The sequence below is a fragment of the Xenopus laevis genome, chromosome 8L (genome assembly GCF_017654675.1).
Source record: "Xenopus laevis strain J_2021 chromosome 8L, Xenopus_laevis_v10.1, whole genome shotgun sequence".
In the NCBI taxonomy this organism is placed as follows: Eukaryota; Metazoa; Chordata; class Amphibia; order Anura; family Pipidae; genus Xenopus; species Xenopus laevis.
In genome coordinates, this window is record NC_054385.1 from 98,063,776 (window position 1) to 98,091,434 (window position 27,659).

Below are 27,659 nucleotides of genomic sequence, written 5' to 3' on the forward strand. Positions count from 1 at the left end.
TTTTTTTATTCTATTCCTTCACTCCAACTAAGTAAATGGGCCCCTAGATATGTTGGGAAGAACAGATCGAAAAACTGCATAAAGTTGTCCTGTTCATATAAAACAAGCTTTCAATCAAATGACTGGAAAATGACAAGTTTAAACATTTTTGCTGTTAACAGAACTGTTAAATGCAATGGAGGCCAATAAAAATAAACTGAAAATATATTGGGGTCAATGATATGCCTAGGGGGTAAATTTACATGAGTAAATCCTGTTTGCCACCATTCCTGGCATCTGAGAACTTTCACCCTTTCTGTGCTACGGTTCTCACATAATCACGTTCATCAGCATTCTTACTGTAGGCTTATTTCTGTCTGTGTTATAAATTGATCAGGCAGCATTCCTCGCTGCGCCATGACTCAGTTAGAATACACGAAGCCCTGGGGTTAAAAAAAAAAACTTAAAAAAAAAAAACTGAACAGTTCTGTTAAAGATGCTTTTGGCAGTGAAAGAGGATTTATATGCTGTGACTGAAAACAACTTAACCTGCTGGAACCTGTGTTAACTAACTGGAGGGTATTTAAAGTTGAAAAAAAATCAATATTGGCAGTGTATTTGTTCACTGATACAATCACTTAAAATGATGATTTGTTGTCTGTTATATAGAATATTGGCCTCAAACATTTTTAAAATTAATATCTTAACATGTTAAACTCAATTTAATATTTATAAAGCTGCAACATATTCAACAGAGTTACATGGGTGCATGAACATACAGAATTACATACAAAGCAACCAATAACTGGTTAGCTACAAGTCATTGCAATACTGAATAATCAAGATTGGAAAAACATTAGCTTATTGCTCACAAGACATTATGAGATATAAGACACATACTTGCTTAAATATATGTCTCCAGAGTTAGGTCACACATATGACTTTCTCAGGGAAATTTCAGTGAACTATTTTGCTCACTGAATCTTCCCTGAAAAAGTTAAACTGTTTGACTGTGTGACATTGATTAAGACATAATCACTTCAAAAAAATTGCTCTGACTGTTAAAATCCCACTGAGTGCAGAACTTAATATGCTCTATAATTTTACAGTGAATAATATAGCTCTTATTGTAAAATATAAGCATATTATAAGCCACCAAGGTGTCCATGAACATATAAAGGCATGAAACCAAAAGCAAAGTGCTTTTACACAGGTCATGGAACTCCGAAGTGACTTATATGTCCACATATTTTACAACAGGGGGTACATAATTTCTTATAAATAATGTATTATAAACTTCAGTGAGTCATAAACAGTCAATTACATCTGATGATTTAATATATATATATATATATATATCTATATATAACATTGGTATGTTAGAAAATAGACACAAAGGGGCACATTTGCTATTGGTCGAATATCGAGGGTTAATTAACCCTCAATATTTGACCCTCAAAGTTAAATCGAAGGATTCAAAGGATTTTAATCCATCGATCGAATGATTTTCCTTCAATCAGAAATTGGTTAGAAAGCCTATGGGGACCTTTCCCATAGGCTAACATTGGTGCTCGGTAGGTTTTAGTTGGCGAAGTAGGTGGTCGAAGTTTTTTTTAAAGAGACAGTACTTCGACTATCGAATGGTCGAATAGTCGAACGATTTTTAGTTCGAATTGTTCGATTTGAAGTCGTAGTCGAAGTAGCCAAAAAAATACTTCGAAATTCAAAGTATTTTTTATTCTAATCCTTTACTCGAGCTAAGTAAATGTGCCCCATAGACTCAGACCACTGTCTGACATTCAGACACATAGACAAACATACAGACGAAAAGTGCTTTCACCTTGTAACATCTGTACTTGTATAGAACAACCAGCAGTATGGTCATAACTATAATTACACTGATCATTATGGTCGCGTTGAGTATGGAGTTCAGGGCTCTTTGTCCAACACTTTCTGTGTCTTCTGTGAATGGGGTGTAGATTCTACAATTGAAGGGAGAAACAAAGGAGAAAAACTATAATATATATATTACAGTGTAGGTCACCTATGTAAAGCATAATCAAGGGTACACCTGAATATGCTTCCGTATTCCTTGACTGCTACAGATGATCTCTAGGAATGTGCTCAGCATCAAGTTGAATACAGTGAATACTAAGAAGTGCATGCAAACACCGTCATTTTTTGAGAACTGGCTATAAACTTGTGCTGTGTGAAAGTGATTAGTCTTACTTAGTACTTTTCTTTCCCATAATCTGCACATTCCACCTCCTTACCTGATACTGGTCCTGCACGTCCTCTTTAAATATGCAATTAGGAATAAATAAACAATACCTGAAAACAAAGTGCTCGCCAAAAAGAGATTATGAATTAGGGAATTCTGTGTTTGAAGTGCATCAAAAGTCTTGCAGGATTAGCTGAATCAGCTCCAATGCCCCATTAATCAGGAATATCTGGTGCATGTAAAATTAATGGCCACAGTCCATTCTCATACTGAAGAGCGTTTTACGTACAGCACCGAATTATCATAAAATGAAATGCCTCTATTAGATACACATGGCAGAACCTGGATAGTAAAGGCGTTTTATTTTATGATAATTTGGTGCTGTGCGATTAAATATCAACAGAATAAAAGGTTGCACTTGGAACTTGCAAAAATGGGCTTAGTTGCAGAAAAAAAATAGAAACAGAATATATGCATTTTTTAGTGCTCAGCATACGTTTCCAAGTACATATAAAGCCTGTGTGTAAAAGCCCTTAAATCAATTCCTACAAATGATAACTTCTTGACAGGAAAGGAGTAAAGCTGGCCATAGATGTTGAGAATTTTAAAAGATCCGATCATCATCGTGAGACCACGATTATTTCGGAACGATCGTACGAATTGTCCATCAAAGAAAAAGACCAATTTGCCAGGAAAACAAAGGGGAGCTGCCTGCTTGGCCCTGCAAACATACAGTGGTGTGAAAAACTATTTGCCCCCTTCCTGATTTCTTATTCTTTTGCATGTTTGTCACACAAAATGTTTCTGATCATCAAACACATTTAACTATTAGTCAAAGATAACACAAGTAAACACAAAATGCAGTTTTTAAATGAGGGTTTTTATTATTTAGGGAGAAAAGAAATCCAAACCTGTGTGAAAAAGTAATTGCCCCCTGAACCCAATAACTGGTTGGGCCACCCTTAGCAGCAATAACTGCAATCAAGCGTTTGCGATAACTTGCAACGAGTCTTTTACAGCGTTCTGGAGGAATTTTGGCCCACTCATCTTTGCAGAATTGTTGTAATTCAGCTTTATTTGAGGGTTTTCTAGCATGAACCACCTTTTTAAGGTCATGCCACAACATCTCAATAGGATTCAGGTCAGGACTTTGACTAGGCCACTCCAAAGTCTTCATTTTGTTTTTCTTCAGCCATTCAGAGGTGTATTTGCTGGTGTGTTTTGGGTCATTGTCCTGCTGCAGCACCCAAGATGGCTTCAGCTTGAGTTGACGAACAGATGGCCGGACATTCTCCTTCAGGATTTTTTGGTAGACAGTAGAATTCATGGTTCCATCTATCACAGCAAGTCTTCCAGGTCCTGAAGCAGCAAAACAACCCCAGACCATCACACTACCACCACCATATTTTACTGTTGGTATGATGTTCTTTTTCTGAAATGCTGTGTTACTTTTACGCCAGATGTAACGGGACGCGCACCTTCCAAAAAGTTCAACTTTTGTCTCGTCGGTCCACAAGGTATTTTCCCAAAAGTCTTGGCAATCATTGAGATGTTTTTTTAGCAAAATTGAGACGAGCCTTAATGTTCTTTTTGCTTAAAAGTGGTTTGTGCCTTGGAAATCTGCCATGCAGGCCGTTTTTGCCCAGTCTCTTTCTTATGGTGGAGTCGTGAACACTGACCTTAATTGAGGCAAGTGAGGCCTGCAGTTCTTTAGATGTTGTCCTGGGGTCTTTTGTGGCCTCTCGGATGAGTTGTCTCTGCGCTCTTGGGGTAATTTTGGTCGGCCGGCCACTCCTGGGAAGTTTCACCACTGTTCCATGTTTTTTCCATTTGTGGCTAATGGCTCTCACTGTGGTTCGCTGGAGTCCCAAAGCTTTAGAAATGGCTTTATAACCTTTGAAATTAAACTCAGGTGTGATAAACCACAGTTAAGTTATTTTTTAACAAGGGGGGCAATCACTTTTTCACACAGGCCCATGTAGATTTGGAGTTTTTTTTCTCCCTTAATAACGTAAACCTTCATTTAAAAACTGCATTTTGTGTTCAATTATGTTATCTTTGACTAATAGTTAACGGTTTTTGATGAGCAGAAACATTTAAGTGTGACAAACCTGCAAAAGAATAAGAAATCAGGAAGGGGGCAAATAGTTTTTCACACCACTGTAGATAGATTGCACTGGGACCGACAAAGATTTTCTAACCTGGCCGATCAATTTCCTGACAGATGTCGGCCGAAAAATCGTAAAATGTACGATCGTTCTAATCCAACTAACCGTACGATAATTTCGAAAGATTGGTCAGACTTCGCTAAAATTGGCAAGAGAAATCTTTGCGTCTATGGGGACCTTAAAGGGATACTGTCATGGGAAAAAACATTTTTTTCAAAATGAAACAGTTAATAGTGCTGCTCCAGCAGAATTCTGCACTGAAATCCATTTCTCAAAAGAGCAAACAGATATTTTTATATTCAATTTTGAAATCTGACATGGGGCTAGACATTTTGTCAATTTCCCAGCTCCCCCAAGTCATGTGACTTGTGCTTTGATAAACTTCAATCACTCTTTACTGCTGTACTGCAAGTTGGGGCGATATCACCCCCTCCCTTTCCCCCCCAGCAGCCTAACAAATGAACAATGGGAAGGTAACCAGATAACAGCTCCCTAACACAAGATAACAGCTGCCTGGTAGATCTAAGAACAACACTCAATAGTAAAAACCCATGTCTCACTGAGACACATTCAGTTACATTGAGAAGGAAAAACAGCAGCCTGCCAGAAAGCATTTCTCTCCGAAAGTGCAGGCACAAGTCACATGACATGGGGCAGCTGGGAAATTGACAAAATGTCTTGACCCATGTCAGATTTCAAAATTGAATATTTAAAAAATCTGTTTGCTCTTTTGAGAAATGGATTTCAGTGCAGAATTCTGCTGGAGTAGCACTATTAACTGATGCGTTTTGAAAAAAACATGTTTTTCCCATGACAGTATCCCTTTAAGTGTAAATATTTCCCTAACAAAAACATAAGAACTACAAATGGAATATGGATGACACCTACTGGTAAAAGATAGCTACTGCATACAATATGTAATGACACATCCCCCTAAACTAATTAAAAAAGAAAAAGAAAAAAAGACTGCAATACATATTGCTTTTTATGTAAAATATACAAAACAATAAGCCCCAATCTATTGCATACTAAAACTTCCAATTTGCCACTACTCCCTGGCATTTTTAGCTGCAAGTGAAGACAACCCACAGCACTTCCCATGCACAATTAATGCTGGTAAAGAAAGCAGTTTCCCTAGCTGTTGACAGATAGGCCGCTTTTTAGTTTGACTTTATACCCCTCTGAAGTGGATAGTCAAAACGGAGATAGGGGAAAAACTCAGCCTTTGAAAAATCTGCCCACTGCATTTTGAATTTGTAATGGAACAGCACCACTCAATCTTTGTAAGATAAAAATGCCTTTATTGCAGCCTTCTGGGCATCACAGCGACGTTTCAGGCCTCAAATGGCCTTTTATCAGCTTGATAAAAGGCCATTTGAGGCCTGAAACGTCACTGTGATGCCCAAAAGGCTGCAATAAAGGCATTTTTATCTTACAAAGATTGAGTGGTGCTGTTCAATTACAATTTCTTCAATATTGACCGGTGATAAGTGGCCACTGGGGAACCTGCACTACAACTTAAAAAGAAAAAGGTGTAATAAGTCGTGCTGACTGCTCCTTTTACACACTGCATTTAGAATAACAAAACAGAAAAACTACTGGCTAAGAAAAACTAAATGACAAGGAAAGCTCCAGTCACTGGAGTGTCAATTTACTCTTCTGACATGGCTGCAAAGTACATTGGGCTCGTCATCTTCCCCTACCTATCCAGGCATCCCCTGTGCCAAAGTTACACTTCGTGCATATACAGTACCAAAATGGTAAGTAAAGTTTTGTATTGCACATGCCCCAAGTCTGACTATGGCACAGGGGATGTCGGAGAAACAAGGTGAAGATGGAGTGGTGGCCCTACATTTTTCACATAAGAGGAGCACCAGCATGGGTGACTCTAGATTTCCGTCCCATCAACCGTTGTGCTTTTATAAGTTATAAAGTAAGACCGTTGATCTTTTAGGTCAACTGTTATTCTTAAAACTCTAGCATGTCTAAAATGAAACAAATATTGGACTTTATTCTACACACAAATGATAAAAGATTACTCACAGCTGCCCATCAAAGCGTGTGTAAAAGCTGACAGACTTGATGGTTGCAACAACCACCACCATGCATAGTGTGACAGGGACAAACAGCATGATTACATGCTTGGCTCCATATTTCAAGGTGAGTTCCTCATCTTCTTCCTCATCCTGTTCCAATACTTGCTGGGAACTGCTCTGTGTCTGCCCATTGCTCTGAGACTCCGAGTTCTCATTGCTTCTTCTTTCACTGGTGTCATTCTGAAAGAGACACGCCAAAATGAGTGCAATTGTGCAATACCACCAGACCTGCTCTTTGGAGTGGGTACAATCCTGAATACTGTGGGGTCCTGAAGAGCAGTAGTTGTTAGCAGCAGGAAATTACAGAAACTGAATTATGTCCAATAGCTGTTTTCTGGGAATAAATATGTATTTATCAAATATGTTCAACATCCAGTCTGGTGATCAAATTTACCACTGTATGGCCAGCTATATTATGATACTCCAGTCTTTTTTAGAGGGATACTGTCATCGGAAAACATGTTTTCAAAACGCATCAACAGATTTTTTTTACATTCAATTTTAAAATCTGACATGGGGCTAGACATATTGACAGTTTCCCAGCTGCCCCCAGTCATGTAACTTGTGCTGGAGCAGCACTATTAACTGATTCATTTTGAAAAAATTTTTTTTTCCCATGACAGTATCCCTTTTAGTAGGAGAAATAGTTACCCTTGTGCTAACACAGGGAAGTGTAAATCACACGACTTCTACATTAATGATGGTAACCTACCAGCCAGTGCTAACAACTGTCAAAGCTTGTTCATTTTTCATTGAAATAAATATGAAGTTGTTGCCAAAGGGTAATTGAGTTTTGATTGCAGAGGTTCTCCATTAGTGGACAACAGTAACAATGCTTCATCTATCAACAGCATATGGATACAGTGGTTTTTAATTACACCAGCAGACAATCATGTTTTATAGCCAATCCATGCATGTTAACAAGGCACTTAAAAAAATACATGCTTGCACCAGATAAAGGACTATAGCATGCACTCTCTTTCAATGTGGCAACAGCAATCTGCCTTCAGAACAAGCAGGCCACTTTTTATGTATCTAATACCACTGTTTATGAAAATGTGAAGGGCCAAGGATCCAACCTTAGACACACACAGACATTTTTGGGTTTCTGTACCAGCACAAGGCAACCACAGACCTATAGCTGTGAAGATCTGGGTCTATGAAAATGCCCCCAGGAGCATTGTGCTTAGGGTTGCAACCTGGTCAGTATTTTACCGGCCTGGCCAGTAAAAATGATGGTTGATCCCAATGTTATTAATAGCGTAAAATAATATATAGAAAGGCCGGTATTTTTTTCCGGAAAAGGTGGCAACCCTAATTGTGCTGCGATCATATATATCAAATATAAAATTCATGATACAAGGCTAATTCATTCAGATTCTCATTAAATTAAAAGTCCATGGAGTGATTGTATGTCTAACTGTATATAATATATGGGATTTTTGTTTGTAGCATCAGAATGTAATAATCAGCCCTGTAGCATCAGCTTCTATAACATGGTAACCTCATTTTCTACTTGATAATTTAACCTATAATCTGAGCTTCTGACTAGCGGCCCAGAGCACATTGAGCATGTGCGTGTCACTGACACTCTTACAAAATTCAAGATGGTGACCCCCTGTGCACAACTTTAAAGTCCTGGATTACGGCTATTACATATTCTGAAACTTTAAGATGGTGCAGTAAGTATATAAAACAATACATTTCTACCCATATTTGTTTCTAGTTCTCCTTTAAACAAGGCAAGTAAACTATTAGGCCCCACAAGAAACATTGAAGCCTATGTGTAGTCAGATCCAAGCAATCAGACTAGAAGTCAGCACCTTCACAGAATTCCTTACATTCTTGGTAAACATCCCACTGTGTTCACAAATTCTTGGATAGCACTCCAAGAGTCTCTTTCATGTGGTTAAAACCCCTTTATCCTTCAAGCTGGCACAGACCATCACAGCTATGATGGTCTGTGCCAGCTTAATGAATAAAGGAGTTTCAAGGATATGAAAAAGAGCCTTTTGGACTGTCCAAGAATAGTCAGATCCAAGTAGCAGTAACTAACTGCCTGTGGAGAAGACTTACGCTGGTGTCATAGATTGAGATAATGAGAAACCACTAAATGTTTGACTGGAAAATCTGAAAACAGTCATGATTAGCCCGTAGCCTAAAAAGTGAGCATAACACCAGAATAATGGTTTCTGCACAGAGTACAGCAGCGTATTACAGCTGGAATACATTAAACTGTCATCTGCCTGTCTTTCCTTAGAAATGGACATTTTTTGTGACAAACTGGATTTGTATTGCTCAATTAAGCTAAAACTATGTTAGGTAACAGTAACTAATATCCCTTTGCATAAAGCTCAAGCACTTCCTCTTTGTGTTGCCCCATAAACAGCATTAAGCATAAACTATATAATCTCTCAGAGCCAAACTTATTGATAGTTCTTAACTGGCTTACAGGCAATAACTACAATGTATTGAAAAACAAAATGAATACAGGCACAGCATTTATACCCTTCACCCATACTTACAGGCTGCAGCAAAAGCAATGGAACTAATTCCTCCACTTCTGACATAGTGTTAACATGAGGCTTGGGAGGAAGTTAGAGTAGAGAAGTGCCTGTCCCTTGTGCAATAACTATGATAAGGTTCCTAGTGCCACCTGGCTCTGGCTGAGACAGGAGCTTTGAGCTGTAGTTAAGTATTAACCATAGGAGAACCTCTGCAAATGTGAATGAACCTTATTATGTATATTAAGTATTTTCCAGTATTAATTAATTACAACAGGGAAGAAGTCATGCAGTTGCTCTCCGTCTTTAGATTCACAAACGCAGAAAGAGACCTTTGAGTTCCAGCTTCTAACAGAGGGATTTATTCTTTATTTCAAGTCTCTGGCAAGGACAACCACCTTTTTACTGTGTTACATTATCAATGGGAACACTGATAATGTAAAGCATTAAAAGGGGAACATTTAGCCACCCCACCATACCATTTGGAAATGTAAAATACACCAGATATTTGATTTCATTACATTTATGTTTATTTAAAGTGGTTGTTGACCTTTGAATTCACTTTTAGTATGATGTAGAGAGTGATATTCTGACAGTTTGCAATTGGTTTTCATTTTCTATTATCTGTTGTTTTTGCGTTATTTAGCTTTTTATTCAGCAGCTCTCCAGTTTGCAGTTTCTGCAATTTGGTTGCTAGGGTCCAAATAATTTGAACTAGAGATAGTCATGGGAAAACATGTTTTTTTCAAAATGCATCAATTAATAGTGCTGCTCCAGTTTCTGAAAAGAGCAAACAGATTTTTTTATATTTAATTTTGAAATCTGAAATGGGGCTAGACATATTGTCAGTTTCCCAGCTGGCCTCAATCACGTTACTTGTTCTCTGATCAACATCAGTCACTCTTTACTGCTGCACTGCTAGTTGGAGTGATATCACCCCTCCCTCCACCCCAGAGGAGCCTATCAGCAGAACAATGGGAAGGTAACCAGAAAAGAGCTCCCTAACACAAGTTATGCTGCCTGGTAGATCTAAGAACAGCACTCAATAGTAAAAATCCAGGTCCAAATGGGACATATTCAGTAACATTTAGTAGGAGGAAAAAACAGCCTGCCAGAAAGCAGTTCCATCCTAAAGTGAAACACCCCTTTAATTACTGAAGAGGTGATTTGGTGCCAGTTGCAGCTGCCTGTGCATAGCTTCGCATTCATGATGTGATCCATATGTTTAGCAAGCGGAACTTTACCTGATTTGGTCACCAATGTGGGGCACTAAATAGTAATCATCCAATCACTAGGAACCTGAGACAGAAGTCTGATCATAACTGGAATCTGCAGAAGTCGGTGCACAATAACGTGCCAATGTGGTTCTTGTGAGAAGAGATTTACAAACCTGTCAAATCAATCATTAACACAACCATATAAAATGGTTTCTTAGAGAGCTCCATATGGCCGTCTGCAATATGTCCCTATAATATACCACTTATCTTACCCAAAAGTCCACTATGTTGCCTGGCCACCCAGCCTGGGTTCTAACATGGCGGGGGTATACAAATGCACCTCTGTTCTGCTCCTCCTCCTGGTTTGACAGAAATATTTTTCAGTAAAGTACTGCTGAGCCTGGGTAACAGACCTCTGACTGCCCCTTCCCTGCCAATCAACACATACAAAGTACATGGGCCAAGAAGACATGGGTAAAGCTTAGATGGGATTTAGCTGCAAGTGTCCAGCAGAAGGTTTTTTTTTTAAGCCCCCCACCCATGTAGGCATCAGAGGTCCACTTTTCTAAGCTGCCGCCCTAGGCTCGGGCCCTCAGGTGCCCACTGATAAATAAGGCCCGGCTGCTTGATGGAGTTTTTTTTACCCCAGAGAGAACGATCACAGTTTGTGATCAAAACCTTGGATTTAATTTCTGGAAAAGCATGTTTTTTTTATATTAAAACGGTTGTTCACCATCCAACACTTTTTTCAGTTAAATTAGTTCCAGAATAAAGACTAATAAAGAATAAAATAGTTTCCGATTACTTTCTATTTTTTACTTTTTACCATTTTTCCAAAATCTAAGGCTAATGTTTCTGTCTCTGGTGTTTGAGTCTGGAAGCTCAGTTGAAGGGGACCTGTCACCCAAAAAAAATTATTAAAAATCATATTTTATCACATTAGTCAAGCAAAATTAACTTAAATTCCACTATAAATTATTTGAATCTTGTTTCCTTCAGTCTGGGAATTCAAAATGATAGCAAACAGGCAGCAGCCATTTTGTGCACACTGTTATTAAGGCAAGCCTTGCATCATCTCAGAATCTTGTTTGTGCACCAGAATGGGGGACCTGGCTACACAATTAAATGGTGAAGAGAACGGGGAAATGTGGGGAGAGCAGTGACATCTAGGAAGTGCTGAATGGAAAGTGAAAGTAATTGTCTACCCCGCCACTATGCCCATGGCATAGAGGAGGGCCAGACAATATCTGATTGACAGCTGAGATGTTTAAATGAGTTTAAAACAGCTATGAATGCTTTAATAAAAAATAGAAATTGGATTTCATGTTTACTTTGAAAAGGACTTTTATTATACAGAGTTTTGTGTCTGGGTGACAGTTCCACTTTTAAAGTAATTCAGGTGCAGGTTCTGAACTGTTACAATTTGCTATATTTAGTTGATGCATTTTTCAGCAGCATCTCTGGAGTATTAGCAATTATTGTATCAGCTGCCTTTAATGAAACTCATGGATTCTGCTCAGCAGGAACAACAAAGATAAGAAATGTATCAACTAAATGTATCAATTTAGTATCAACTAAATGTATCAATTTATAACAGTTTACAGGGTCAGCAACACCTAGGGTTGGCACCTTTTCTGGAAAAAAATACCGGCCTTCCTATATATTTAACTTTTTTCCCTATTAATAACATTGGGATCAACCATCGTTTTTACCGGCCAAATGGCAACCCTAGCAATGCCCCCTCCCAGAGCTGCTTTAGAAAGTGACACTTTAGACTTCAATTTTAGAAAAGCAGTCACACATAGAAAATAGAAAGTAGTTAGAAAAAGTCCAAGTATTTATTGTGAACTTTCTGAAACCAACTGAAATGAAAAAAGTGTTGGAAGGTGAACAACCCCTTTAAGTTGTTTTTTTAGGGCAGTTCATGAAAATGCATTACCTTAATTTCTATAGAATACAGTAGTCCAGGTTAGCAACACACACAACATATTTTTGCAATAAAAAACTCAAGTAAAGGCTTTTACATGTGCAGGATAGATTAAAAAAACAGTATGTCAGATCACTGATGAGCAGTACATACCATATTAGCTGGGCGGCTGTCAGCGGAATCTTCAGACACTTGGTTTTGCTGAAGCTGTGTTAAAGATGCACATAGTTCAGTCATTCGGGTACAAAGTCATATAGGAAGTGCTTAACTCTTATTAAAGTTTAACCTGTTATTATGAAAATTAAAGTAACTATGATCTAAAAGGCAAGAAACACATCTATAACAGGACAACAGAAGCCTGCCTTGATGCTTATTAACCAGTGGGACAAGTTGGGAAGTAAATATGTGGGTGATCAGCTTCTGGTGACTAAGGACACCAGAATAGTATGGAAATAGGGATAAACCAGTTTCAAATTAATAAGAGGGACGCAAAGATGCTCCATAATAATCATTGCTTCTGATGAAGCTGAGGACCAATTTGTATTCTCAGATTTATATGTGGCAATTCATTTCACTCATGAAAGTGAGTTCATCCTAAAGTTTAGGTTTGTATGAATAAAATAAAGCAAACAGCAGCAATAAGACTGGTGCTGGCAGTAAAGATCTAACAGCATATTCGTTTTTTTACAGAAACACACAAAGCTTAAATGTTCTGCACCCTTGATTATAAACTTTACAGACTGAACTATTAAAGGCTGTATATAAAATAGGCAACATTTCTTACTTTGTATCCTCATTTACACAAACAGTAACCATTATCCGGAGGACTGAGGTGCATTATGTGGCCATTTGATTCCTCTGTGAGGTCTAGCATCCGACTTGCTTAATACAGGAAATCTGATTTGGTCACACATTTCAGCATTCAGCTTTAGTGGTGGTTAATTGTAAACTGGCAGAGTTCATTGAAAATTTGTAGGAATGAAGGGAGACTAGGTACCTTTTCTGCCCTTTAGTAGCCCTAGCCTAGATGTACCTATAGTCTCACCAATCAAAAAAAGATGCTTCCTTCTGTGGACTGGGTCAATAAAATCCTTCCGTAGTCTAGAGTACTGAAAATGAGCTGCCAGCCATTCAAGCCATGTTGGATCTCTGTTTTTTTTTTATTATTTATAAAACAAAACAGACACACATTGTGGCCCTTCATCCACTGCTTCAAAATGCAACAAAGCAAACTTCTGAACAGCAGCAATAGAAAGGCTCCCCCAGCCATATCAGTGATAGAAACTTGTACTTGGCAAGCTGCTGAGTCTTGCCTGACATGACAGTTTTAAACTACATTCATGGGCATTAGAATGGAAAAAGTAAAAAGAGGTGGGCAGCTGTAGGAATGCTCATCAAATTCCTTCTTGTGTTTCCGCAGCATAAGTGAAGGGAGAATAGGTGCCAGGGCCAATTTAAGGTGCCTCAAGACACAGGGTAAACATCTCATTGGTGGGTCACAGTAAATTTGAGCTAATAGTACCCTCAAGAAGGTAAGCTTGAATATACTTTTCTAAACAACCAAGTAAATAGTCTGGGTTTCCCAGTGTAGAAGTAGGGTCTACACTGGGAAACCTGTTAACCTCCCTGGACTAACAGCTATGGTAGCAGTAAACAATAATTACAAAATGGGAAAACAAAATAGTTGTTTTTAAATGTGGTGTTGTTGAGCTTTTACTGAGCATTAAAGTGATCGTGACACTAAAAAACTACTTTTTAAAATATGAATGAACATTTAAAGTTACCTATAGGTCATGTTGATTGTTTTTTTGCTGAGAGGTTTATTTTGTAAATAATTGTTAGTTGAAGTTCTAGTTTTGCCAACCTGACTGTCCCATCACAGCCTGTCAGTTAAGACTGCACAAGTATGGCAGCCCTCTCATAAACAAACACAGGGAGTCAGATAGGTAATGTAAAAGCTTCTGGCAAATAGTTTATGGCAAAATTATAAGTAGCATGCAAAGCCAATATTATGATAGATGTAAAAAAAGGTATCACTTCTAGTGTCAGTAGCTCTTTAAAATCAGGAGCCTGCCATTTCAGGGGGATGCTTCAAGCAAATATCATAGCAGATGAAATGTGTGGTGGTTGTCCATAAGCAGATGCCCCCTTCCCCCCCACTTATTATAACGGCCCGGGCAGGTGCCCACCCAATTGGAATTTCTGCCAATGGCAAGCCACAAGGAGTGTAAGCAATGAAGGCAGTCTGAAACGGTGATGTCACAGATTCATAAAATTAGTCCAGAAAGGCCAATGGTGATGTCAGTGGTATAAATGTTCCGCAAGGGCCTCTGCTCTTGGATGATTATTGATGTATCATAAGGAAAAGCTAGTTAACGTGCCCAGCAAACATGGGTGGCCTTGGAAAGATAGATATATGAAATCCACCTCTTGTTCGTCTGTGTAAATTTCTTTAGCCTGTTCTTATGGGAGAACTAAAGCTCAACAAATATTTGGCTATGCATTCTACATATCATTTTTCGATTTTCCTTCCACACCCCAAGGCCACCACAGTTATTGTAGTAACTTGCTTATGTGGCCATTTAGGTTAAAGGAGAAGGAAAGTAATTTAGCACTTGGGGTGCCAAATGTTAGGCACCCCCAAGTGAATATATTTACTTACCTGAAACCCCAGGCCGGTGCTCCAATCAGCAGAAAACTTCACCGGCCCAGGGTTATTCCAGTGAGCACCACGGATCGCTTCTAACTATCCTGTTCCTGTTTCCCACTTCCTGTCTAAGGCGAAAGCAAGTATGGAGCAGACTAGTCTTACCTGCCATGTTATAATAAATGTAGTTTATGTGGTCGTCGGACAGCTTCACCTGAACTAACACAGTAGAATCATTTAATCCACTGCTATCCAAGCAGTTTACCACAGCCCTTAGCAGTGAAGTTCTGTGCTTTCAAAGTTGTGCCCAGTAGCTTGCCATCTTCTGCATAGAAACTGGCACATTTTGCATACAAATTGACAGATGATCAAGATATGTTATGAAGATATATGGTGTTATTTAATAAAAGGCCCTAAGTTTGTCTAGGAGCAGTAACGCATTGCAACCAATCAGAAGGTAGAATTTACTGGTCACCTGTTCACAAGCAAAGATCCTATTGGTTGCTATGGGTTACTGCTCCTGGGCAAACCCCGTGGCTTTTATTGCATATGGGGGATAGAATGGAAATTAGCACTGACACTATATTGAACTATAGGACTGGCATCTGTGGGTTTAAGCAAAATGCTGTAAGATGTGATACATACTCACTATTTATTGGACCGGTGGTGGGCAGTTGGGGCCTCTGTGCCAGGGTCTATTTTGAATCTCAGTCCAGACCTGCTTTGAAGAAAGGGATCATTAATGTTGTAGGTTTGCTGAACCAAGGGCCACATATAATATGTTTCATATATAAAATATAGCATTTCTGCCATATACTTTCTTAGGCATTCATTATTTTTAATGGCAACCCACACAATTTGCTATGCTGTTTGTAAAACCAACGCAGCTCCTTTATATGGGTGTTTTCTTAGCTTAATAAAAATGTAATTTTAAATTCATTAATAATCTACAAACATGCTGTTGTGCTGCTAGAGATTTACTATGCAACGTCTTGTAAATTCCTTACTTTTTCTGTTCTAGATAAAAGAACCGTATATATTAAGAACACTTGTTTCAAGTAGCTTCTTCTTTTTGCTGCATAAAAACATTCCACACCTTAAGCAGAAGTCTTTATAGTACATGTAATATGTAGGAGCAATTGGTGACAGAGTATGTTTGTGAAAAGAAACAGGAAAGTTCAAAGTACACTTTGCTGAACTCCTCCTGAGATGAACGGTTAAGTTGAAGAAATTTAAAGGGGACATTTCTCTATAAAACAATTTCTGATAAGGTGAAGGTCATATTGCAAAACAAGATTCAATCAGTTTATAAAATACCAATACACATACTGAGGCAGGGATCAATAAGCAGAAACAATCTCCAGAAGCATTTTCTGTATTGGTTTCTACTTGGCAGAGACACACACAGAGCATTTAAAAGAACCCATGTACCATAAATATTCCCAACATACTACAGAGGAACATTTGTGAGCGCATGCAAGCATTTAAAAAAAAAAATGCTATGAGTATGAAGCAACAGAAGATAAAAAACACAGATACAGAGCAGACCATATTTACAAGAACCTACTTGTCAAAAATGTGCACATACTGACTGTGCTGTAAGTTTTAACTCAGTTCTAGAATGTTAAATAGGTAGATTTAATTTACATGGACTATGGTCCAGAGATTTTTTATTCAATGCATCCAGGGCATTTTCATAGAAACAAACTCTACGCTACACATTCCTTTTAAAGTCTTCATTAAAGACGCCTTTACATTAACTTTAAAGGAGAAGGAAAGCCCCAGGGCGCAAAACCCCTCCCCCCCTGTGTTGCCCCCCCTCCCTCCTCCCCCCTGGCCTACCTGTCCCCCTGGGCAAATGCCCCTAACTTGTTACTCACCCCTCTGCGCAGGTTCTGTCCACGGAGTTCACAGTCGCCATCTTCTCCCACGCGCGTCTTCTTCCTGCTCTGACCGGCGTCTTCTGGCGCATGCGCAGTAGGAACAGGTACCGGTACAGCTCTATTGCGCATGCGCCGAATGTCACGAAGTGAAATCGGAAAACTTTGTGACATTCGGCGCATGCGCAGTAGAGCTGTACCGGTACCTGTTCCTACTGCGCATGCGCCAGAAAACGCCGGTCAGAGCAGGAAGAAGACGAGCGTGGGAGAAGATGGCGACTGTGAACTCCGTGGACAGAACCTGCGCAGAGGGGTGAGTAACAATTTAGGGGCATTTGCCCAGGGGGACAGGTAGGTCAGGGGGAGGAGGGAGGGGGGGCAACACAGGGGAGGGGGGAGGGGTTTTGCGCCCTGGGGCTTTCCTTCTCCTTTAAGTATGTTATAGAATGGCCATTTCTATGCAACTTTTCAAATTGTTCATTATTAATTTTTAACAGTTTTTGAATTATTTGCCTTTTTCTTCTGATTCTTTACAGTTTTAAAATGGGTGTCACTGACCCCATCTGAAAAACAAATGCTCTGCAAGGCTACAAATTTATCATTATTGCTACTTTTTATTACTCCACTTTCTATTCAGGCCTCTCCTGTTCATATTCCTGCCTCTTGTTGAAATTGCAAACTGGAGAGCTGCTGAATAAAAAGATAAATAACCACAAATAATAAAAAATGAAGACCAATTGCAAGTGTATCACTCTCTACATCATACTAAAAGTTAACTCAATAGGGAACAAACCCTTTAAGTCTTATTGCCCCTTGAGATGTGCGTGTGCCTTGCAATGGAACCTGTCCTATAGGAGTTGTGAAATCCTGGACAGTGATACTGCATGTTAAACTACTCCCAGCAAAACATTAAGCCAAAGAAAAACAAGCCTGGGCACGCCCTATAATGCTTCTGATAAACTGTAATCAGCAGATGAGAGCATTAAAACTACTCTAAAATGTATATAAGTTTTCCAAAAATAGTAAGGACTAATACTGGCTAATTGCAAATGTAAATGATAAAGTGGCTAAGGAACACCTGTTGTAAAATATAAGGATACTATTATCACGGAGAAGTACCATTACCATATCATTTTATACGGGTTATGGAACTCTAAGCAAAATATTAAGCCAAAGAAAAACAACCCTGGGCACAACCTATAATGCTTCAGATAAACAATAATCAGCTGATGAGAGCAACAAAACTACTCTACAATTAATAATTCATATAATATTAGTTCATATGGAACAATATAAGCAAACTGTAAATGTCATTTATATAGTGAATAATGTACCTCCTATTGTAAAATATATAGTGAATAAAGTACCCCCTCTTGTAAAATATAAGGATATTATAAGTTACGGAGGAGTTTCATGACCATATAAAAACACGAGGCCGAAGGCCGAGTGTTTTTATACAGGTCATGGAACTCCGAGGTAACTTCTAATATCCTCATATTTTACAACTGGGGGTACTTTATTTATTATAATACACAAATTTCAGTGAGTCATGTGACAGAAATGACATCAGAACTCACCGTTTATAACTGATGACATCAGAACTCACCGTCTATAAGGATATAATTATTATGTCACCGAGGAGTCATGTGACCATATAAATGCACGAGGCCGAGTGCTTTTATACAGGGCACATAACTCCGAGGTGACTTCCAATATCTTTATAAATTTCAGTAGGGGGTACATTATGCATTATAATCTACATTTTGTGTGAAATGTTGGGAGGGGAGTGGGTTGCCATCCAATTTTGGTCGCCGGCGTCCAATTTGGGCGCGCCGGCATTTAATTTGAATGCCCCGGCATCCAATTTGGATGCGCTGTGTCAAATTCGGTGGCCGGGGACCCCTGTTATAAACGGCGCGTTCTGACGCCAGAACTCATCCTTTATAAGGATTTAATTTACAGTCTGGTCCCATAGTGAAATGACCAGACTGTAGATTATAAGGATATTATAAATCCCCTCAGAGTTCCATTATCAATTTGATACAGATCATGGAAATCTGAGATGACTTTGAATATCAACGCATGGCTGCTAGGGTAATTTGGACCCTAGTGACCGAACTGCTGAAATTACAAACTGGAGAGCTGCTGAATACAAAGCTAATTATCTCAAAAACCACAAATAATAAAAAATGAAAACCAATTGCAAATTGTCTCAGAATATCACTCTCTCATACTAAATGTTAACTCAAAAGTGAACAACCCCTTTAAAGGAATAGTTCAGTGTGAAAATAAAAACTGGGTAAATAGATAGTCTGTGCAAAATAAAAAATGTTTCTAATATAGTTAGTTAGCCACAAATGTAATGTATGCGGGCTGGAGTGAACAGATGTCTAATAAAACAGTAAGAATCCAACTTCCTGCTTTTCAGCTCTATAACTCTGAGCTAGTCAGCGACTTGAAGGGGGGCCACATGGTACATTTCTGTTCAGTGAGTTTGTAATTGATCCTCAGCATTCAGCTCAGATTCAAAAGCAACAGTTATGACTCATTTGGCCCCCCCTCAAGTCTCTGATTGGTTACTGCCTGGTAACCAGGGTAACCAGTCAGTGTAAACAAAGAGAGCTGAAAAGCAGTTCTGACTGATATGTTACACATCAAATCACGCCAGCCTTTATACATTACATTTTTTGCTAACTAACTATATTAGAAACATTTTTCATTTTGCACAGCCTATCTATTTATCCAGTTTTTATTTTCACACTGAACTATTCCTTTAAAGGAGAAGGAAAGGTAAAAACTAAGTAAGCCTTATCAGAAAGGTCCACCTAAATATACCAGTAAACCCTCAAAGTAATGCTGCTCTGAGCCCTCTGTCAAAAGAAACACTTGATTTCTTTCCTTCTATTGTGTACACATGGGCTTCTGTATCAGACTTCCTGCCTTCAGTTTAAACCTTTTTGCCCCAGGCGTGAGCATGCTCAGTTTGCTCCTCTTCCCCCTCCCTTCTCTGCTGTAATCTGTGCTCAGAGCTACGAGTGAGCAGGGAGAGACTCAGGCAGAAAGTGGTGTCACACCAAGCTAATACTGCAGCTGCTATCCTAAACAAACAGAAAGCTTCTAAAGCTTTTTACTCAGGTATGGTAAAACATTCTATGCAGGGGTGCTTCGCCAATGAGGCGAGTTGAGGCTATCGCCTCAGGCAAAAATGCTGCTCCTGGTACTTTAAGAGCGAATTTCCAGGGGAGGGGGGGCAGCAGCAACTGCTGCCTCAGGCGGCGGAGGGGCCAGGATCGCCCCTGATTCTATAGCATTCTAGCTTGCACTTTTGCAGCTAGAATAAAATGCCTCCGTAACTTTCCCTCTCCTTTAACAGACAAGAAGAACTGACACCTGTTACATGATTTTACAAATAACTCCAAAAAGTAAAAACACTGACATTTTTATGACTGTAAACTTGGAAGGTGTTTAGAATAACACTTTAATCTGCATTGGTCAGAGATGCACAAATCCCACACACCTACATTGTGCCCATTACTCTCAGACTAGATGCAGACCTGGCATATCAGATCAATTGGATTGCAGGTGAAAATGAAGGCTGATAGCAGACTCTTAACTGAGGGCACTGCCATACAGTAGCCAAGCACCATCTATTATTCTTGTGTGGGAAAAGCTTCCCTCACTAGATCACCTGGTCGTGCCTTGCAGTCAGATAGCGGTTTCCGGAAGACATGAGAGACAATGCTACATACACTCCCGGTGCCCAAACACTCACCGGTTACTGATATCCGTAGCTCAAACACTCCGCTGCTCCCACACAATGCAGTTCAAGATCCACCAATGTCTTACTTCCGGCTTCCCAGCCGACCCGGAAATTGTCACTCCTCACGGATACGCTCGCCATTTTAGGTGCGCGGACTCTGTAGTCTGGTGGTACCCATAGTTAAAGTTTCTATGACTGAGTGATATACGTGTCATTGGCGTCGCAACTGGAATAGGGATGCGACTACCTGACCCCAATTTACATTTAATATATGTGCATTGTGTTTGCCTTTCTGTTCACAGTGTTACAAGGCCATCAAGTAGCATCATAATGGAATAAAGAATAAGAAACCAACTGTCTATTCTTTCATAACTAGCCTTCTAATATATAAGGCCCCTTATTCAACATTCTAAACTCCAAACATGACATATCTCTCAACATTTAAAAAAAAAATGGAAAGAGGGACCAATTAGATCGGTATCTTGTCCACGCCCATTTTATGGCCACACCCCTAGATACTATGTCCATATTACAACATTTGGCAGGTTATGAAAAGTTTAAAAACATTTCTGGGAGTTTTAGGGCCATGTTTTGTGTTATTACAGTTTTGTTAATAAAGGTGAATTGGCCAAGTCAGTTTCCCAAAGAGACCTGCTTATCTTAAAGGTAAACTATACTCCCAAAATGAATACTTAAGCAACAGATAGTTCATAAAAAATTAAGTGGCATATTAAAGAATCTTACCAAACTGGTATATACATATTTAAGTAAATATTGCTTTTTACATCTCTTGACTTGAACCACCATTTCGTGATGGTCTGTGTGCTGCCTCAGAGATCAGCTGACCAGAAATACTGCAGCTCTAACTATAATAGGAAGAAACGTGGAAGCAAAAGACAAAACTCTGGCTGCTAATTGGCTCATGTGATCGAACATGTATGGTATGTTTGTGTGCACTGTGAATCATAGGATCCCAGGGGGCTGCCCTTATTTTTTAAAATGGCAATTTTTTATTTATGATTACCCAATGGCACATACGTACAACAAAAAAGTATATTATTATGGAAATAGTTTATTTACATGAAGCAGGGTTTTACATATGAGCTGTTTTATGCAAAATCTTTTTACAAAGCCCTCCATTGTTCGGGGGGTATAGTTTTGTATCTTTGCTTATCTTAAACTCTTACAAATATACTGTTACAAAGTGCAGGTGCTGAGTGTTTTTGGGCTCTGCTAAGAGCCTCTCATTTATTTATATTTCAGAAACTTTGTATCTTTTTTGCCTGTTCAGTGCAGGAGATCAAAGAGAAAGTCAGGACATTTCAATAACAATCTGGGACTGCGGACTGAGCTGTTAAAATCGGGACTCTCGTGAAATACGGGACAGTTGGGAGGTATGCGTGAGTACAATCACCAGGTTTCATATATGGTGCAGCTCTTTCATTTTGTCTGCAGAACTTTGAAGCACTAGATAAATCAGTAGCGTGGCTGATTTCTCACTAATAATAAAAGATAGAAAGACCACCTCCGATCCGTGAAAGGTTCCAAGAGATGGTGTACAGGGTCAAGTAAATAAATCACGTAATGAAGAGGAGAGAGAATAAACTGACCCATATGTCTGCAAACTCCCATCCATCACATCCTATAGCTCACAGGTGATTTAATTAATAAAACATAACTTTTAATAAATGATTATAATTAAAACACAATGTCCAGTACGCATCAATTATATAAAAACGAAGGTAAAGGAAGGAGAACGGACCAGTGGGTTGGTCTAGTCACTAGTGCATAGATAGTTGATGTCCGAATGAGATGTAGAATTACCAAGTATGCTATATTGCAAATAACGAGTTACAGGTCCGGTATGATCACTCATTCAGCCACACTGTAGCCATCCAGCGGTATGGTTGATGTTTCTTATTAACTTGTGACAAGGACCTGGTATAGGTATCTAAATTATCAGTCTATGCTGTGCCATAGACAACGATTTTGCAATTTTGGATACCAGGATTTGGAGTCTGCAAAAACATACCGACTCCCAATAAATGCAATGAAAAAAAATCCAATAGGTTATAATGTCCGATTTCATAGATAAAAGTCAGAATAAAGAAATCGTCTACTTTAATAATAAAAATTAAAAGCCGCGTGTAGTTGTTTCACTAGTGTGAAGACCAGTTGAGCTATTATAACCTTGTAAGGGCAGTTTGTAGACAGGTTGTAGTTTTTAAAGGAGTGGTTCACCTTTAAGTATGTTTTAGAATGTACAATTCTAAGCAACTTTTCTATTGGCCTTCATTTTTTCTTTATACGTTTTTTGAATTGTCAGCTTTCAAATGGGGGTCACGTACCCCAATCTAAAAAAAAACAAATGCTCTGTAAGGCTACACATTTATTGCTATTGCTACTTTTTAGTACTCATCTTTCTTTTGAGGCCTCTCCTATTCATATTCCAGTCTCTTATTCAAATCAGTGCATGGTTGCTAAGGTAATTTTGACCCTAGCCTCAGTGAGATCATGCCGTTACAAACCAGCAAAGCTGGAGTGCATCGGGTGCTGTTTCAAAAGGTTTGGGCCAGATAAAAATCGGGGTCTTTGGGTTTTGTGGATCATAAATGAGTGACTTGTGCATATTATGCACCCTACTGACTTTTGGAATTCCAATATGCAACATGAACAGCCCTCCCCCCCACCACATTGTCCTCAGCTCCCTCTTCCTTAACATTTTTATACAGCTAATTTCAAAAGCATATAACTTCTTGTAGTAATAGTAATGTGCCCTCAACTCCAATATACAAGGATATTGTGTCACCCTATACAAATACAAAAACAATTGTCCTGCAGTCACATCTCTTACAGAACCAATACATGTGATATCTGTACATCTCCCAGTTTGTTGCACATTAAATCATATACTATTTTACTCATGGCCGATTCCAAACTGAAAAAATATCACAAATTAAAAAAACACAGTTTATTTTGGGACAACATAAGACTTCACTTATGCAATGGCACACATTTTGTTTGGGTGCTCAAATATTAAATAAAGGACATAAAAAATATGGAGCAGAAGTTAAACAATGACAAAGTCAAAGTAAGATACTGGAGAACCAAATTTGCAATAGATACTTAGCTAGCTTTGAATGGAGAGCTTGTAATAAAAGCAGTTAATTTACAAAAGGGCTTTTTAATCACTGCATATTTACATTTGGGAATGCTGTAGGTGAGCCTGTGCTCTCCAGCTTGGGCCTCCAAGGGAACGAAGTAGAAAAGTATGTTGCTCCAAATAATGCAGAAAGACAAGCTGTCAGCAAATGGGATGCAGCTGAACTTCTGGAGGCATACTGGGAGCTGCAATTGAACATTAGGAGCATCAAAGATGTCTCTACCCATCCAAGAGAATGTATCCAGTACATGCTTCCTCAGAAGCTGTAGTTTAGAAATCTACAGAGATCTGTAATTTTTGAGTGGCACAATGACATGCATGCTGTTGGAAGGGATAAAGATAAATAAACGAGACCAGTGTAAAAAAAATGTATCAGTCTCAGAGCTGTGAGTCTAACAGAAGAGCTGCAAGAACAGAGATCCTGTGTAAAAATCAGCAAAATTGACTTTTATACCGCTTGACTGTTTAAATGCATGAATAATTTGGCAAGTTTCTCTGCGGTTTCCCCTGGAAGAACTTTTTCACATCAGAGAGGCTGATACACACCGTTACCTCCAAATCAAAAAAAAAAAAAAAGCACATAGATGCATGTTTGGAAAACCTCAAAAATCACAGAGGGAGCAGATAATGGTCTAACATTTGTACATCAATAACAAATATAAGTGCAAAGTGATTGCAAAATAAAACTGGAGATTTTAATATTTATATACAAGAGCATATATTTGCAAATCATTGCTACTCAAGGGACCATTATACAGTAGCTGCAGTTTTTAAACCGTAGCAGTAAAACACTGGTTTACTGGGTGATATCGTCCAGTGACGGGTGAGAGACTGTCACAAGGAAGAGATTCTGGACAGAGGTAAAGGGAAAAAAATCACATTCTCTACATAAAAAAAAATTTAAGATTTTGCTTGTCTGATGACAAACGCATTATTAACGGCTTTGCTGAAGACATCGATGTTTGGCTCGTCAATGTACTGTGAAAGGTAATGGCCCGGCAGACAGCAAAGGGTTAATGCCGATGAACATTTAAATTAAAGGTCAACATTTTCAGTTACTTCACGAGGCCAATCTTCTTAGCTTCTGTTTCGTAAATTAAGAGCCTCCACATTTTCACAATGAATACTTCTGCTTCTTCATCCAGAACCTTGCAAGGAAGAGAACATATGCAGTGCTTTAGTATTTATCTACTCTATAGGCAATGCTGACTTTATATATTTATTCCATTAACTATAGGCCCATTGGCAAAGGTAAATCATAGAACATCACTGTCTACATTCAAGGCTGTAGAGTTTTTTTATCTGTTCAGTTTATTTTCTAATTCTCTTCCAGTCTGTCACAGAGAACAGTCAGGGACACAAACAACCCTTCTGGCAGTCTCATATCAGCAGCATGGTGCACATGTGGTATAAAACAATTATTAACAATTATTCAGGAGCTTTGCGTTTTATGTCCAATCTGATTGCCTCTCTCCAAATCAGTGATTTACAATGCTATACAGTTTTGGAGACACATTTATAAAGGGTCGAATTTCGAATTCATGCAAGTTATTTTAAACACCCTTAAATCTGAATATATTCGAAATTCGACTGGGGGTTAAGAAAAAGATTGAATATCTAAACCTCGGACGAATTTTACTGAACCGAAAACTTGAAACAAATGCTATTTGAATTTGACCAATTTGATTCATTCGAGGTTTTTTTCGATAAAAAAAACCCTCAAATGTCAGGAAGGCTACAAACATTTCCAAATTGGTTACTGGACCTCTCCCATTGATTTATACAGTAATTTAGGCAGGTTTTAGATGGCGAACAGTCCAATTAGATTCTTAAAGGGCCAGAGTATGATAAATTAAATTCATTTTTTTAATTTTTTAAAACTGACCATTAATAAACCTGCCCCTTAGAGTGTTTATGTTTTCAACTTTTCATTAAAGGAACAGTAATGTCAAAAAAAGTGTTTTAAAGTAATACAAACAAAACTTCAGAAACACTACTACTGTTTATATAAATAAGCTGCTGTGTAGCAATGGGGGCAGCCATTTAAAGGAGAAAATGCTCAGGTTATACAGCAGATAAGCTCTGTAGAACATAATGGTGTTATCGGTTATCCGCTATTTAACCTGTGCCATATAGTCTTTTTTCAATTTCAGCCATTGCTATACAGCAGCTTGTTTATATGAACTATAGTAGTGTTTCTGAAGCAAACGCATCAGTTTTATCAGTGCAGAGCAACACTACATGATATTTTTATTACTTTAAAACACTTATTTTTTGGTGTTACTGTTCCTCATAGCAGACTCTATAATGTGCATGTGCCAAACCAAAGGCCCCATATGAACTCTGGGAAAGGAGGCAAGATAATAAAATGTATTCTTACACACACAAAATATCAAAATGATGCTTAACCCATATGGATGCTTAATATGCAACCACAAAGAGTGACCAAAGGTAACATTTTGAGTGAACCAGCCCCCTTCCTTCTTCAGATAGGAGATTGCAGAGGTGATCAGGTAGTACCTGGGGGCACATAATTGAAGTTTAGCAAGACTTGGGCCAAGTCATGTTTCTTAACTCCATTAAAAGCAGCCCTCCAAATATTTTATGGGATATTGCTTTAGCCAGGGTGTCTCTACAATTTTGTATCTCATTTTAATGTGGCCCTGCTCTTGAACATGCTGGTTTAGTGGATTGTGGGACCACTGCATAGATAACGTTAGGCAGCCATGCCCTGAAGCCAGTTTACCTCTATTGTCACTCTGGAACTGCTTGTACCAGAGAATGAAAACACTTTCGCTGATCCACTGCTTGGAACATGCAACAAATAACATCAGTAAACACTACTAAACCACACAACATTAAGGGTGTTATTTATTAAATGTCGAGTTTGTTTTTTTCCACGAAAAATTCGAGTTTTCAAGGGTAATTTTAGTCAAAACTAAAATTTTCGGGTTAAAAAAAAAAAAAGTTTTTAAACTTGAATTTCTCGAGGTTTATTATACCCGAAGCTGGAAATAGCTAGAATCCGAAAATACTCCAGCTTAAACAGTCAAGGTCATGTAGAAAAGGCATTGGCAGAGGTCCCTTGAACCGTTTGAAGCCTTCATGATGTTCGATATTTTCTTCGGTGGGTTGTGCTCGAAAACTTGATTTATTAGAGTATTTGAGGTTTTCATCCCGACTACATGGATTTGAGTTTTTTCTTAAATTAGAAACCATTTTAATTTGATGTTAAAGCTCACAAACCTCAAAAATTCTACCTTTGATAAAGCAATGCTACAGGGTAACATTACTATACTTAAAAATGAAGAGCTTAAACTTACCATTGCAACATCATCAAGTATAGTCTGAGGGGTACTGTGGGCCATTACCTGGGACAAAAAAAAACAAATGAATTGCAGCTATATAGTTATGCAGGAAACCTAATTAATCTATGTTTCACCTGGCCTTCATTTGTAATGATACTTGCCTTCCTTTTATTTAAAAGCAACCTGGTTTGCCTTTATATTGAGGGCTACCTAGTCCCAATAGCATTAGAAAATGTAAGCAAACTAGCAATTATAACACTGAAAAGGATAACATTAAAAAAAAAAAAACGTAACCATGTAACAATAGAACAGAAATGAGAACTATACAATACTGGTCATCTCTAGGGTAAGTGAGCAGAGGGCAGGAGTCCGCACAAAGCCCAGTTAGGTTAAGAATTAGGAGAAACCATCAATTAGCGGTCCTGGATATATGTGGATGCCAAGCTGGAAAATCAGGGTGGTATTTAGAATAAACACTTATGTGCCATCCTAGACAATTCTTTAGTAAGTATGGCTAAATGACTATTAAGATATATTTTCATATATTAGTAACACGAAGATAAGGACAACCCTTACTAAATACTACACCTTAAAGGATTTGACCGTAAAAAAAACAAAAAATGCTGGTTATATGATAACAGAAGCCCAAATCTCATGAGACAGATGGCTTGAACTGGGTGGAGAGTTTGGTGGTTCTTGGAATACTGATGAATAAGCATGATAGATTAATGGCACTAAATTTAATTAACAATCATTGAGCTTATAAACAGTATTACTAGTGTTGTGTAA

The 27,659-nt window shown here is 38.5% G+C and overlaps 2 protein-coding genes across 9 annotated transcripts in view; both read right to left on the reverse strand.

The window, feature by feature from the left end:
• Window positions 1-20,565, reverse strand: part of psen1.L (presenilin 1 L homeolog) — a 33,029-nt gene extending 12,464 nt beyond the window's left edge. The window contains exons 1-5 of one of the 7 annotated variants that reach the window (XM_018228782.2): window positions 20,412-20,565; window positions 15,409-15,477; window positions 12,266-12,319; window positions 6,412-6,644; window positions 1,820-1,961 (exon numbers count right to left, since the gene is read on the reverse strand). In XM_018228782.2, the coding sequence (XP_018084271.1) occupies window positions 1,820-1,961; window positions 6,412-6,644; window positions 12,266-12,268 (378 nt within the window). In that variant the 5' untranslated portion in view covers window positions 12,269-12,319; window positions 15,409-15,477; window positions 20,412-20,565. 7 annotated transcript variants of the gene reach the window in all.
• Window positions 20,566-23,355: 2,790 nt separating this feature from the next.
• Window positions 23,356-27,659, reverse strand: part of rbm25.L (RNA binding motif protein 25 L homeolog) — a 51,909-nt gene continuing 47,605 nt past the window's right edge. For both annotated transcript variants that reach the window (XM_018231072.2, XM_018231073.2), the window contains exons 17-18: window positions 26,886-26,933; window positions 23,356-24,710 (exon numbers count right to left, since the gene is read on the reverse strand). In XM_018231072.2, coding sequence (XP_018086561.1) covers window positions 24,618-24,710; window positions 26,886-26,933 — 141 coding nt within the window. In that variant the 3' untranslated portion in view covers window positions 23,356-24,617. The remainder of the gene's footprint in view (window positions 24,711-26,885; window positions 26,934-27,659) is intronic.